The 14,406-nt window shown below is 37.8% G+C and overlaps 1 protein-coding gene and 2 long non-coding RNA genes across 10 annotated transcripts in view; 2 read left to right on the top strand and 1 right to left on the bottom strand.

Moving 5' to 3' along the window:
- The window catches only part of LOC106956151 (neurexin-2-like), a 133,729-nt gene that overhangs the window by 7,575 nt on the left and 111,748 nt on the right, over positions 1 to 14,406 (top strand). For 7 of the 8 annotated variants that reach the window (XM_015046786.1, XM_015046782.1, XM_015046781.1 and 4 more), the window contains exons 3-5: positions 6,574 to 6,603; positions 6,837 to 6,848; positions 13,772 to 14,073. In XM_015046786.1, coding sequence (XP_014902272.1) covers positions 6,574 to 6,603; positions 6,837 to 6,848; positions 13,772 to 14,073 — 344 coding nt within the window. The remainder of the gene's footprint in view (positions 1 to 6,573; positions 6,604 to 6,836; positions 6,849 to 13,771; positions 14,074 to 14,406) is intronic. The other variant, XM_015046783.1, reaches the window with a different exon arrangement.
- On the bottom strand, positions 569 to 10,327 carry LOC106956153 (uncharacterized). Its single transcript, XR_001426727.1, has 3 exons — positions 8,737 to 10,327; positions 3,053 to 3,127; positions 569 to 1,023 (listed from the first exon to the last, which is right to left on the bottom strand). It is a non-coding gene; the product is annotated as an uncharacterized LOC106956153 (long non-coding RNA).
- Positions 10,326 to 11,227, top strand: LOC106956154 (uncharacterized). The gene is made up of 2 exons (XR_001426728.1): positions 10,326 to 11,149; positions 11,181 to 11,227. It is a non-coding gene; the product is annotated as an uncharacterized LOC106956154 (long non-coding RNA).

Genomic DNA, 14,406 nt, shown 5'->3' with positions numbered 1-14,406 from the left:
CCCCCCCAAAAAATAAAACCCCCCAAACCCCACCTTTAAAATTCCCCGGGAACTGAGAAAATTTTTTTTTTTTTTTTTTTTTTTTTTTTTTTTGTTTTTTTTTAGATCTTTATGAGAAATTTAAGAAAAGCATGTATGGTTTTCTTTCAATTTTACATTTGTGCAGTGCTTTGTGTTGGCCTATCGAATTTCATCAACAAACACAGAAGCAGGTGGTTGTAATGTGACAAAATGCGAAAATGTTGAAGTGCTCCGGACACTTCAGCAAAGCTCTGCAGGTGCGTGGAGCTCAAAAAGCATGAGAACAGAATGTGTGGAGATGGTTGCCTTAGTGTAGATTCTCTGCTGTTTTGCAGACTTAGTCACAGAGATATGTGATTTTTTATTTTTAAGCAACACTTAATGGGTTTCATCTCTGCACAAATTGCAAAAACAAGCATTAATCATTACTAATGTGAGCAAAGATGTCAGGACTCTGCTTACAGCTAAATTGCAAGGAATATCAAATGACATGCGCAAAAAAAAAAGAAAAAAAAAGAGCACATCAGAATGTTTATTGGATTAAAGCTTGACACGGAAACAATCCCCCATTGCAGAACGCATGAAAACAACACTGACAAGAGTGGGGGGGGGAAAAACCACATTCACCAGATGCCTCTTTTCTGTCCTTCACAGCAGTCTGTGAGAAGGAGCCAGTCTTCTCTGTTGCCCTTGCATCAGCTGAAATAGACCGATCTATGCATTACCTAAATCGCCTACTCCCAACAGAGATGACAAAGATGGTAACCCAAATGCTATATTTGGTCTTTGCTGTGTGTTTTTAAGTGGCACAGGAGTAGTCTTTATTTGTCTGAGGAGCTGCTCTAAGATGGTGAAAACCTCTCGGATTAGCAGGTGAGTCCTCTGAGTTGTCCGTCTGCATTATGCGGCACGCGGGCTCGCATTGATCTGTCCCCACAAAGGCCGCGCCGGAGCCCGCTCAGCTGGCGAAACAGTGCAGCAGCCTCTGACGTGCTGCGAGATCTGTGAACGAGAGATAAGGAAAGCCACCACAAGAGGCAAATGGAAAGAGAAATCATATATATATATATATATATATATATATACATTAAGCATACACAGATATATTTATATGTAACACATGCTGATAATGCAATTTTAGTTGGAGGGTGGACAAAACAAGTGTTAAAGTTTGTGAAGGACAAAGGACACGTAGGCTTGCATTTTGGAGCAGCAGTGACTTTGGTCTAATCCGTCATTACTATTAGCCCCTAAATGCTGTACTTTTTGTGGGGGAAAAAAAAAAAAAAAATGCTAAATCCTAATCCGTCTGTGCTGCCTCTTTCTTCTCAGATGTCTGCTAATTAAAGCCACAATAATGATGCCTTTCAACATCCCCAACTGTTTTCACTTTATTTTTTTGTCGAAACGTTTGGAGATAATTGTTTTTATGCTCTAGATAGAACATCTTAAAAGGGTAATGTTGCAATAAAAAGTTGAAATAAATCGTATTCAGTTTACGTAGTCATGCCAAAAAGTATTTTCTCCTCAAGCACAGAGTTTTAAAAGTAAAAAAAATAATAATAATAATTAAAAATACACGTTTCTACAATGTTGGATGAAGGTGAAAAGAAAATCATGATTGGCAGTAGACAGGAAAAAAAGGAAAACAGGAGAAAATATGTCTCAAGGAATACCCTTCACTTTTCGCTGTTATTTCACGTTATTGAACAATGGTGAAAAGCTTTCTTGCTCAGTGGAAACAGGTTTTTTTGTTTTTCTTTTTTCCACCAAACCAGTTGAAGTAGAAGTAGAGCCAGTTCTTAACTGGTTCCATTTTTCACAGCCAGAGAGCCAGCTTGGTGCTACGGCATTACTTTAATTGAAATCTCTCTTCCAGTAAATGTTTGATCCTCCCTCTGTTATATTCTAAATTTCTGCGCAGATCATATTGCATCGAGACCGTTTATATCTTTCACATTATTCCAAACATTTATGTTAATATCATCAACTTAATTTATTAATGTGAAAACAACAGTCTTGTTTGTGGATACTTTACATAGTCATAACCAGCTGCTCTCTATTTACAGGTTTAGAAACTGTAATTAGGCAGGGTTCATTAAAATAACTATAATTTTAAAATGCAGAAACTGTTTGATTTGGAAATGATTTTCACAGCTACAAAAAGCAATAACTCTTTGACATATTCCCCAATCAAAATAAGCTTATTTCATTGCTAACCACAATCAATGATGCTCTTAATGTTTTGATTGATTATCAGTTTTCATGAGCTTTACCTTTAGCTCCTGACAAAAACAATTCCTTTCTTTCACCCAGTAAAGGTTTTGTGCCAAGATGACTTTTACCTTGACAAGGTTGGTGCCTCTGGCTGTGGAAAAAAGAACCAGTACTGAGAAAGTACTGGTTCACCAAGTCCTGTTTAGTAATGGAATTGGCTGCTTTGGCTATAATTGGGACTTGAATATTGTAGCAAAGCAGAGAGAAGTTTTTGGGTAGGATTTTTTTTTTTATTCATGTACATTATGCATACAAAGCACACGGATGTGAATTAGAGATGCACCGAGGAGAGTTTGTGGATTATTTCCGATTGGAATTGGCATTTAAACTGTCTTAATTGTAAACTAAACACTGTAAGCAACAAACCTTTGCATTGAGTACTCAAATAAAGTTGAACTAATACCTTAATTTTGAGAATTAAAAAATCTACCAGGCATTTTTAGCCATTTATGTGAAATGTATTTATTTTTTTGTGACATTTAACAGATAATTCTTGAAAGAAAAGTTCCAGCTCCCTGGGTCTAGCATAATCAAAATGCTAATCATTGTAATAAATAACTCTGACAAGTAAAGTGAAGGGCTATGGAGCTGGAAAAAAACGCCAGGAAGAAATAATAAATGAGTGAGTAAAGGCCTTTTGCAGTTCATAATATTAGTGGGTTTCAGTTGGCTATTGAAAATCAGCTTTTTTCTGCCTTTATATTATATTAGAATATAAAAATACTTTACATGTTTATTGAGAGTTGGCACTAACCTGTTTGTTGTGCTTTTGGAAATATGTGATAGTATAAAGATTGTCATCCTTTCCCATGTTGAGTGCATTCTCAACCTGCAATAGATCATTAAAATAGTTGAATATGAAACTACTGACCCCTCAGCATATAAAGAGCGAATAAAAAAAAACTTCAAAATTTGTTAATTGGATTCTAAATCAGCGACAGAATTCCTGCAGTTCATCACTTGATCTAGAAATAGTAGTTTCCTTTTATGTTGCTTCTTTTTGCTGCTCATTCATCCCTAAAATGAGAAAAATCTTCCATCTGATACAGCTTCCACACTGAAAAGTTTTGTGCTGTTTGCAACCTTGTATCAGATTTACTGCATTTGTTTATTCATGAGAAAAAACTTTTTTTTGTGTGTATTTCAAAGCAGTTGGTCGTGATGGCGATCATTCTGTTCCAGTTGCCATCAGATTTCTCGGTGCATCTCTAATGTTTATTCACAGAATGTGAACATGAACAAACCAAACCAATTATTTCCTGAAGCTTCCCCAGAACAAAAAAAAAAAAAAATCAGCCAATTTACATCTTCCTAGTTCAATTAGAAATTGACAATGGTTATTTTCCATTGTCTGACAATAAAAACAAATGACCTTTATAAGGCCAAGTCAGAAGGATTCTAAGTAGCGATGCAAAGTAGTTTTGTTCAGCGGTTTAGTTTGCTTCTTATTTAAAAATAGAAAGCTGGTAGATTATGGGTGGGACGGGCAGCTTATTTCCACAGTGTTTCTCCTCTACTGGGACTCTACAGGTCTGAGCCAGTTATCTCTGCATTTCCACTCACTGAGATTTGGGTGGAAGGCGCAGCAAAGTAGGAAGCACACGTTCAATAGTTGGCCGCCTCTATGAAAGGGCAGGAACGACACCTCTCCTAATCCACACGAGTGTTTTGAAATATCGTCATAGACTTAATTCACCGACTGGTGTGTTCGCGAGGCAACCACCTTGACCTGTTTTCTCTGCCAGCGTTTCAGAAAGATGCGGATTTTCGTTGCCCGGTGCACTACTGAAACTGGCGGTGCGAGGAGGCTAAATGTTTTGGTCAAAAGACCTTTCTTCAGCTTTGTAGCAGAAAAGCTGGAGGAGGAGGAGACCAACTGGATCTTAATCCAGTCGCAGTTAGAGAGAGAGTGAAAGAGAAAGCTTTGTACTGTACATACACAACCCAGCCATCTAAAGAAAACGTGAATCACTCGTAGGTTTGTGAAAAGCAAGTACAATATGCATAAGAATGAAGGCAAAGTAAAAAAAAAAAAACAACAACAACCTGCAGGCCATCCAAGCAGCAACAAAGCACATTGCAGTACAATTTAGTTTGACTCGGTGTGATTCCACCGTTGAACACCAGAGTCTGAAACCCTTCTGTCACACCTTCTTTATTCTGTCATGTATTCAGATATTGTTTGTTTTCTGGAAGATGATTGTACATATCAGAGATTTGCAGCCGACTAAAAGCCAACTTTTTGTTCTCTCTCTCTTTCTCTCCCTTTCTGGTGACTCGGTTGATGCATAGATTGGCCTGTCATGTAGATTGCACAGCCGCAGTGTGGGTGCACACAGCAGCTCTTTGTCTGCTATGCAGACTGGGCTTTGGCTGAATCCTGTGAGTGAGCAGAGGCTCAGTCACTGGCTTTGCGATGGCACACTCTATCAAAAGCCTACGTGTTGGCAAGCAAGGACCCTCCCAGGGGTAATTATGTTCATTCCACACTCAGAGCTGCAGCATTAATAGCCTTGTTCAGCTGTACATGTGAGTAGATTTCTGCAACCTGGCCCTTCTGAAAGTTTTAACTAATGACTAAAATGGGACAATAGTGGTAATGTAAGTATTAATGAGTAATATAAATGACTTACTGTGCAGCACTAACACACTGATGAGAGCCGTTTGTGTTTATTGGCACAGTGGCCTCACGGTTGCAGGTGACGTATGCCGTACAATTTTCAGCTGACCTACTGAGATGTTGCTGTGTCTCACATGTGTATGTGCATTACAGAAGAGGTAAGGATACAGAACAGAGGCGTACAGGAATGTAATTCTCACCGTTTTGCTCTACATAGTCTGCATATGGCAATCCTCTAAGGATTTTATTCATTGTCGCCTGCAGTAAGGTGCCTCGTTACTTTGCATTTACTTTCCCATTGGGATGAATTGTGTCGCTCCTTCCCTTTTATAGAGCTGTGCTAAATCAAAGTCTAAATATACAGAGCCTTGTAAAAAATATTCACATCCTTTTGCGCATTTTTATCAGTTTACAACAACCAACTGTAATGCATTTCATTGAGATTTTATTTGACAGCTCAACACACAAGATCATGTAATTTTGAAATGGAAGGAAGGAGATAAACATGGTTTAAATTGTTGGAACAAATGAAAGTTCTTAAAGTGTGGCATGCCTTTTAAGCCCAGCTGTTCAGTGAAGGCCTCAGAGGTTTTTAAGTGGACAACAGTGAGCAAACTTCATCATGAAGTAGAAAACACAACAGATCAGGGATGAAATTAAAGAGAAGTTTAAAGCAAAGTTAGGTTATGAAACTACAAGGTGATCGAAGGAGCTCTGGTTAGAACTACTAGAACGCAGGGTTGGACATAGTGGTGGCAACATTATGCTGCGGGAATACTTTATTGTAGGAATGACAGGAAAGCTGGTCTGAGCTGATGAAAAGTCGGGTAGAATTAAATACAAGACAAGATAATGTTTTCAACATTTCATTGTGCCTGAGCATATAACGAGGGCTACATTGGGAAGACTCAGGTTTAAGCAAAGTTGGTTGATGGAGTCTAATCGGAATTCAGTCCTAAGTCCAACTGGGACTCTGTGGCAAGACTTGAAAAGTGATGTTCACCAATGTTTACCTGAACCTCAGTGAACATGGAGAAATCAATACAACTACACACCACACCTTTTAGGTTTTTAAATGCACCATTAGGTTTTGCTCTGTGTTGAAATGTCATCTAAAATCTTCATAAAATGACACAAATATATTTTTTCTATTCATTTTTTTTAAATATGCCGCAAGGTTAAAAAGTTGAAGGGCTAGGAATATATTTGCAAAGAACTTCAAAAAATCAACTGTGCATCTGCAAAGCATAATAAAAATCGGTGAATGAACTTTACCAGAGTGCGGTTTATTTATACGAGGGGTTTTCAATACACGGCAGCCTCTATGTATAGTAACACATCCCAAACGTCTGCATCTAGTAAACATACAATATGTGTTCCATTAGAAAAAAGCATCTGTGTGAGCAACTACCTGTGCGGGTTGCGCCGGTCAAGATGTTTTTTTCTCTCCTTGCCTCCCCTCTCCTCCCTTGAGATGTTTGTCTGTTTGAGTTTAATTTTCCCCTTATATTTTAGTTTGAACTTTGACATCCGTACCTACCCCCAAGGATGTCTGTCACAAACTGCAGTCCAACATTGTGACAATGCTTTTGTTCTCCCGAACCTCTTTATGAACTTCCTGTTTTCGTATCCTTTTTTCTGTTCTTTCCCTCAAGGTCTGGCGCACCTGATGTTAAACCGCCAAGGTATGGGGTCTATTGTTTTGCTTTTCCCTCCCAGCCACCTGAACACCCAGAGATCATTCAGTTTACTGTGCTGCACTAATATTTCCTCTCCTCTTTTTGTTTATTTTTTACATATACTTGCCTGTTCATTTTATGCTTCCTCTCATGTTATTCTCACTACTCACTCAATATTTGTCCGTCAAACCCTTGTCCTGACCACTGACTGATCTACTGGAACATCTTCATCTCTGCAGTTTTACGCCAAGGTAATGCTTCTAATGCTAATAGAATTTATTTGGTTTGGTTTAATGGTGTTTTCAGACGATTCAGTGATGATGCGCAAAGGTTTCACATCCCAAAAGTAGCTTTAGCACGTTCAAAACAATCAGGACAGATAATTGTATTCTGGTAGGAATAGATTCTTGCATTAGGTTTTTGCTACTTTTCATTCTCAGGGTTTCATTTCAAAACTACCCAGATTTCTCAGTGAGTTGCTTATGATCATTGATCAGCAGGGGATTTCAAAGCACAAATGGAAGAGAAATCTTTACCTTGGGGAGTTTCGCTAATAAAGAGCTAGCAGCCCAGTAATACACACTTGGCAATGCTGTTATTTATCATTTTTCACACTCTGTAGAACGCTTAAATTAAAATAAAGCCATAGCAGTGAGAGTAAAACCTTGGAAGGCAAACATGCATCTGCTGCTAAACTGGGAAAAAATATGACCTAAATTAATTCTGAGATGCGTTTACCATGCTAAGAAAAAGTATTTGCTCCCTTACAGTTTTCTTCTGTTTTGCGTTTTAGTCGATTTAAAATGTTTCAGATCATGAACATTTTTTGTATATCAAAGATAACCTCACTCAAGAACTCACTCAAGTAGCAAAAGAGACCCATAACATTGAATGCACCGCAGGCCTCACTTACATCAATTATGTAAGGTCAGTATTGACGATTCAACAATATGAAAGAGACTTTTCAAAATGGCATCCAGGGGAGAGTTCTGAGATGAAAACCACTGCTGGGCGAAAAAAAAGAAAACACAATGTCTTGTTTTAGACTTACCAAAGAAATTATCTTTGTTTCCCAAGATTTTTTTTGGAAAATGTTGAGTGGAATGATGAGACAAAAACGGAAACATTTTGGGAAGTGTGTGACCTGTTAGGCATAAAGAACATCACACCAGACTAGCAGTGTTAATGTCTGGAACTACCTTGCTGCTTTATTTTGATGAAACCACAAATTCAGATCAGTTTGTGACGTTAATCTGAACCACACTTAGGTTATGCAGGAGAATAATGATCCAAAGCACATCAGTAGACCTAGCATTGACTGGTGCACAAAATTAAATACATAAATAAATGGAGATTTTGGAGGCACTTACTCAAAGTCTGGCCCATAAATGTGATTAAGGTGAGGTTGCATAGTCTTAAGGAGACTTTTTGTGCTCAAAAACCACCAGTGTGGTTGAATTAAAATAATTCTGCAACTGAAAGTGCAACCAAATTTCCTCCACAGCAATTTAAAAGACTCATTGCCACTTATAGGAAATGCTTAATGGTTATTGCCTCCTAGGCTGCACAACCACTTAATGGAGCTAGATGGCTGTCACTATTTCCACAAGAGGGCATATGAAGGGTTAGTTCACTTCATCTCCCTTTTTTAATTAAAATCATAATTTAAAAAAATGTATTATTATTATTATTATTATTATTATTATTATTATTATTATTATTGTTGTTGTTGTTGTTGTTGTTGTTGTTGTTGTTGTTGTTGTTGTTGTTGTTTGTGATTGTCTTACCAAAATTCCTCCACAGCAGTTTAAAAGAATCATCACCAGTTGTAGGAAACACTTGATGGCAATTCTCAAACAGTCAGTATGTTTAAGGGACAAATACTGTTTCACATAGAAACAAGTTGGTTTGGATAGCTTACACCCCAAATAAATGAAATCGTCCTTTGAGAACTGCAGTTTCTATGGAGGTTATCTTTGTCTAATGTTAAATTTAGCTTGATGGTCTGAAATATTTAATTGCGCCAAAAAAATCTCAAAACAGAAGAAATCTGTAAGGAGACAATCCTTTTATAAAGCACTGTCTGTACATGTAAATTCAAACACATATAGGCATTTAGTTTTGAAGCATGTGCTGTACCTTCAGGTTTTCCTCGTGTCTCCATGGCTGTCTGTATTGCCTTATTGCCTTGAAACCTACTTGAGACATGGCTTTGATGACCCATTCTGTCCAAGTCCTCGAGAAAATGAGTTACCTAAGCAGAAAAGAAAAGAAAAAAACACTGCTGTTGGGTTATCGTTACACTTCCTGTGTTCTTTGCATTTTTTTTTAACTCAATTTCCCCAGAGACATAAAACTGAATAATCTGCAGCTGTGAACTGAAATTGCTTTGTCTGTCATCTTGTGTTATTTTCACATCCTCTGAAAAAAGAGGGCGTGGCGGCACTCTCAATGTTCTCATGTACATGTTTTGTGTTGAGCTGATTATGATATCAAGGCTATTCTGATTAAATTACTTAATCAAATTAGACCGGTTTATCTGCACCTACAAATTATGCAGCTAGAGGCCAAGCACGGGTCTGATATGTTAGATTGAAGTCTGCTTTTATTGTTTTCTAATTGTGGAGCCCATTTTTGCATGTTTAAGGGCAGTTAAGCTGCCCGAACGCTGTGACTGAACACGCTGAATGCTTCCACATCCTCTGCTTTCTCAGAATAACTGCTCTATAGCTGATTCAGGACATTGTACAGTAAGTGTGTCCCAGAGCCACACACAATATGAGTTACCATGAACTGAAGAATGGGATATGTAATTGCTTAATTTCATGCATTAATGTAAAAGAGAAATTCATTTTAGAAGGAAGATTTACAGAATTGTATCGGCGAGTGATAACCATAACGCAGCCCACAGTTATTAAAATGATATCATAGCATGTACATGAGACGTCAAATTTTTATTCAGATGTTAAATGTTTGAAGGAACATTAGTTATTAGCAATTACCCAGCTTTAGCCTTAGGGGCTGTTCGAGATGGACTTCTGATACGATGTGATAGATTCATGCAAACCTCGGGAGGGTGAATATTGGCTGGTGTGCACAGAAATCCTTGATGTAATGCAAATTGTAAAATCATTCAGACACCAATGGACTGTGCTGGTAAGCTACATTTTTTTTAAATCTCTCCTTATCTGCAGTCGCCCATTGTTAAGATGATTGTCCAACTGTATGTGAACACTGCTTTTCTTCATGCGCTTACCCTTGCGAATTAGATTATGGGGCTGCTCCATTGACAGAAACTTTGCTTTAAGGTTAATATTAATGAACATATGTGTTCATTATTGTGGTCAAACATGCAGAGGAAATGAGGGTAGGAAAAATAAAGTCACAGTTACTCAATTACGAACTCCCTAAGCTAATTCTTTGTTGAAGGACTTGCTGTTTCAGTTTCAGCATGCTCTTTTCTTTCGTAGGAATTTATAAACGTCACAGATCTTCGCCGGTAGAGTGATCAATATCTGATCGCTCTCTAATGTGAAATTTCTACAAATCCTCCAGATCTTGACAGCATCTCCTGAGGAGACCCCACAATTTTCCTGTCAAATTTAGCTGTGAACATTTTGAAGCATTCTGTTTGTGTGTTCAGGTGTATTCTAAGTCAATTATTTGAAGATGTTTTTGATGCATAAAGCATTTTTATAACAACTGAAGGCAAGACAGTTACTTGATTGTGGAATAAAATGGCACTAGGCCTGGAAAATACATCACGCCTCTCATTTAAAAACGTTTACACTTTTCCTGCAGACACCTGAAAGGTTTTTGGCGTCTAAATTGATAATTGAAATGATTCACAATTTCAAACACTTTTACAGAAACGTCATATTTCACATTGGGTATGATGTTTCTTCTTATGGAGTTGTGGTCTAGGGGTTTAAGGCCTGAGTGTTTTGTTTTAAAGGAAGTGATTCTATTTTTTCAAATGTACATCTTATTCCAGACATATCAAATATAACAGGGACTGTGGTCATATGTAAAATACAAACAGTACATGACCTAGATTTTTACAGCTTCTTCCATTATGTTATTGGCCTCTTAAACTTCCCTGACATGCTTACATCTCGTCTTTTCCTTATTTTTGAAAAACATCCAGTTTTTATTGTCTTTTTGCTGTTTTTTTTTTTTTTACTCTTTGCTGCACCGTGGTGTATAAAATGTTATAAAATGGCCCTTGTCTTCTTCTCACACACCTTTAAACAATAAGATCATTTTAAACTTTTGACTCCGTACGCAAACTCCAAGTAAAGGTCATGAAAATCCATCTAGGACAGCTGATCTTTATTTCTGTTTAATCAAATTTACTTTAGTTGATGTGAGGCGTGAACCCAAGAGCAACGAATGTTAAAACTGAACCAAAAGCTACTTTAGTTAATTTAAGGATAGGACAGGATATATGTTGTGTTAAAACTATAAAACATTTGTAAATTATTTAGAATGTTCTAATTCCTTTAAGTCGCAGAAAAAGTGAGTTAGCTGTACTTGGCCCACAACATCAAATGTTTTTTTTTTTTTGTAATATTTCAACAAAGGCAGCTAAAAGTAAAGCATACACCGTCTTTTTACCCGTTTACTTATTTATTAGAAAAATAAATCTTACATCTTTAGATGTAAAATGGCCTTGAATGAGATACTTTTTTTAAATCCAACAGCGGAAATGTTAATGAATTGATACAATTATCAGTTCACAGGCAGTTTTATATTCTAGACAATGCTACAATGTTGTTTCTTTTGGGAAATTAGGATAGTTACATGCTAGACAAAGACAAATATCATAGCAGTCCTCTTTATGATGATTCCAAATAAGTGAAATATATGTATTGTAACACATTGTTGCATATTTTTCCCATTTTTCAGTGGGATATGATCCCTCTAATTGCTTTTATTGTGTTAAACAAAATGTGAAACCAATAATGTTTGAGGCCTCTCTTTTTGCAAGTAGCTCAATAAATCAATTTTTGGGCACACACACACACACACACACACACTGGCAACAATGGCTTTCATAGAGTGCAGATGTGGTTGAAGATCACCGAGAAGGCAAATTGCTGACACAAAAAACGAGTAAGACATGACATCCAGTTGAGAAGTAGGAGAGATTCCTGGAGACTGTTGGTGTTTCCATTACATTCTGCTGAGCTTTCATTTTCTATCGAAGGGTTCTTCAATGTGCATCTTGGTTCAGCACAATGGTCTCATGCTTAATTCCAAGAGAGTTTGAAAGCAAAGCCTCCCCCCATCTTATTGCCTCCAGTCAGCAGCAACGTACAAAAAAAAAAAACTGCTTGGAAAGCATCTTTTGCAGTAACGACTACAGCCATCGTCTTAGGAAGCGTTTCGACAGAGTTAGCGCCAAAGTCTGTGTGGTGTTCAGACAAAAAGAAAAACACTATATTAAATTCTTCTCATGCTGGGAAATTTTTTTGTTTCTGCAGATATTAGTCCACTTTCTAGATAGGCTGCCTATGTAATTACTCATAATCCCTTATAGAAGACCTTCAAGATGGTGTCATGGTCATGGACATTTACATGGCAAGAAGTTGTAATGAAATAAAAAAAAGATTGCACTAGTTTTGGTTTCATTTCTTAACGATTTTTATTTATTTTATTTTAGCTTAAATTATATAGTATCTACTTCTGGTTTGTTTTGTTTTTGGCAAGAATGCATTATCAGTAGGGAGCCTCACTGATAATTTATCAATTTGTTGTGTGCCCAGTGTTTGAGCACCTACGTAGCCTGAACAATAGAAAGTAATGGGGCCCAGTCAAGCCACAGCCTTAAATTGGCCCTGGAGCATCGGCGCTGACATTTACAGTACAAACAAACACAGGCTTTAGGGACGGCTTATCCGCCCTGCTTGAAATAGCTTCCTCAGTAGCAAACACTGCTACTATCTAAGGACGAAGCTTGAAACAGCCTACGCATTTTAAATGGGGGTATTTATTGGTTATCAACTCTTTTTCCATGTCAATGTCAAACAACAGCTTAATGGCAGAAATTATAGCGTTGGCATTGTACTGGAGAAGTTTGTCACAGTCAAGAGTGGTTGTCTCAGCATACCGTATTTATGTGGCCGTCTGTCAATCTAGCATTCGTCTATCTGTTTATCTAGCTGTCTGACTTTTTTATTATATATTTATCATGTGTTTTAGTGTTATCTACCACATATCTTTGAGCAGGTTTCGAATAGAAAGTCAAACTGCTAGAACAACAGTCAAACCAGCAAAAACGTCTTTAATCATCCTCCATATGATGCCCTCTGTAGTGTTGGGGAAAACCTTCCAACATTTCACAGTGCATCTATATCACCCAGTAAAAAGTCTTGGAAATAAATATCTGACCAAGTCAGCCACAAGTTAGTTAGTTATTCTTTCACGTTGTCTCGCAAAAGTATTCACATCCCTTGGATTTATCCTAAAGTGTATCACAAGTTTAAACTTTACCATATTGTATTGTTTTTATAGACCAACATCAAGTAGAGCGTAATGTGAAGTAGAAAGAAAGGAGGAATATCCTCAAACAGGTTGTTTTTTCAGGAGTACTCTGTATTTAGCTCCATCCATCTTCTCACTAACTCTGACAAGCGTCCTTGTCCTTCCTTTCGGATTTGTATTTGTAAACTATGTTGAAAATAATATAACACTTTTTTTTCGCTTCACAATTATGCCCTTCCTTGTTTTTGTCTGTCACATAAAATCCAATTGAAATAAACATCTGTTTGTGTTTATAACATGACAAAATGTGAAACCTTTTTGGGGATGTGCATACTCTTGCAAGGCACGATAAATGTTAATGTTGAAGAAATAGCAATGCTGTTGAATGCTGAATGTATTTTTCAGAAGGGTGAAAAAAAAGGTCATGCTTATATAGCTCGATCTCTATTGTGTTATACTCTTTACAGTAAAGTTACTTGTTTCTATTTAGTTTAAATGCATGTAGACGGCGTGTCTAAATAGCTTTGTCACGCAATATTGTCTTTTCTACTCATTTTAGTCCTTACTTTTACCCACCAAACATATTTTACTCAGCCATGCTACAGAAGTGAATGCATTCATTTTGCAGAGTCACACTTTTATCTAATTATACGGACATTTTTCCAAGATGTTTCTTTACCCCTCCCAGGGCAGCAAGAGTCGGTGGCCACCTTTAAAGGCAACGAGTTCTTCAGCTACAACCTGTCCACGACTCCCATTCAGAGCAGTTTGGACGAGATCACGCTGTCCTTCCGGACCCTGCAAAGGAATGGCCTGCTGCTCCACACCGGGAAGTCAGCCGATTATGTTAACCTGTCACTGAGGAACGGAGCTGTGTGGCTGGTCATCAACCTGGGCTCTGGGGCCTTTGAAGCGCTGGTGGAGCCTGCCAGTGGAAAGTTCAATGACAATGTCTGGCATGATGTGCGAGTGACACGCAACCTCCGCCAGGTGTGTATGCAACTGTTACCTCAGCATTCAGAGCCTGAATCAGGACTTGAATTTGAGGCACAGAAACCTCAAATTCAAGTCTTGAGCATTAGCCCAAGACTTTACTTTGGCTAATGCTCTAAAGATTCTGGAGTTTGCTAAAAAAAATTATTCAACACCTGCAAGCTGTAATGTAAATTGGCAAAGTAAGCTCCAGAGTTGGTCAGAGATGTGGATATTCTCCTGTGAAAGGGAAAGTTCTGATTTATCGGGCATGGTGGCGGTGCAGGGCATACAGCGCTGAACCCATGTCCTCAGTCCTTGACGAGACCGTCACAGGTTCGAGTCCCGGCT

Source organism: Poecilia latipinna, unplaced genomic scaffold, assembly GCF_001443285.1.
Source record: "Poecilia latipinna isolate Pla-1442-1.1 unplaced genomic scaffold, P_latipinna-1.0 Scaffold792, whole genome shotgun sequence".
In the NCBI taxonomy this organism is placed as follows: domain Eukaryota; kingdom Metazoa; phylum Chordata; class Actinopteri; order Cyprinodontiformes; family Poeciliidae; genus Poecilia; species Poecilia latipinna.
This window is presented reverse-complemented; position numbering and strand designations above follow the sequence as displayed.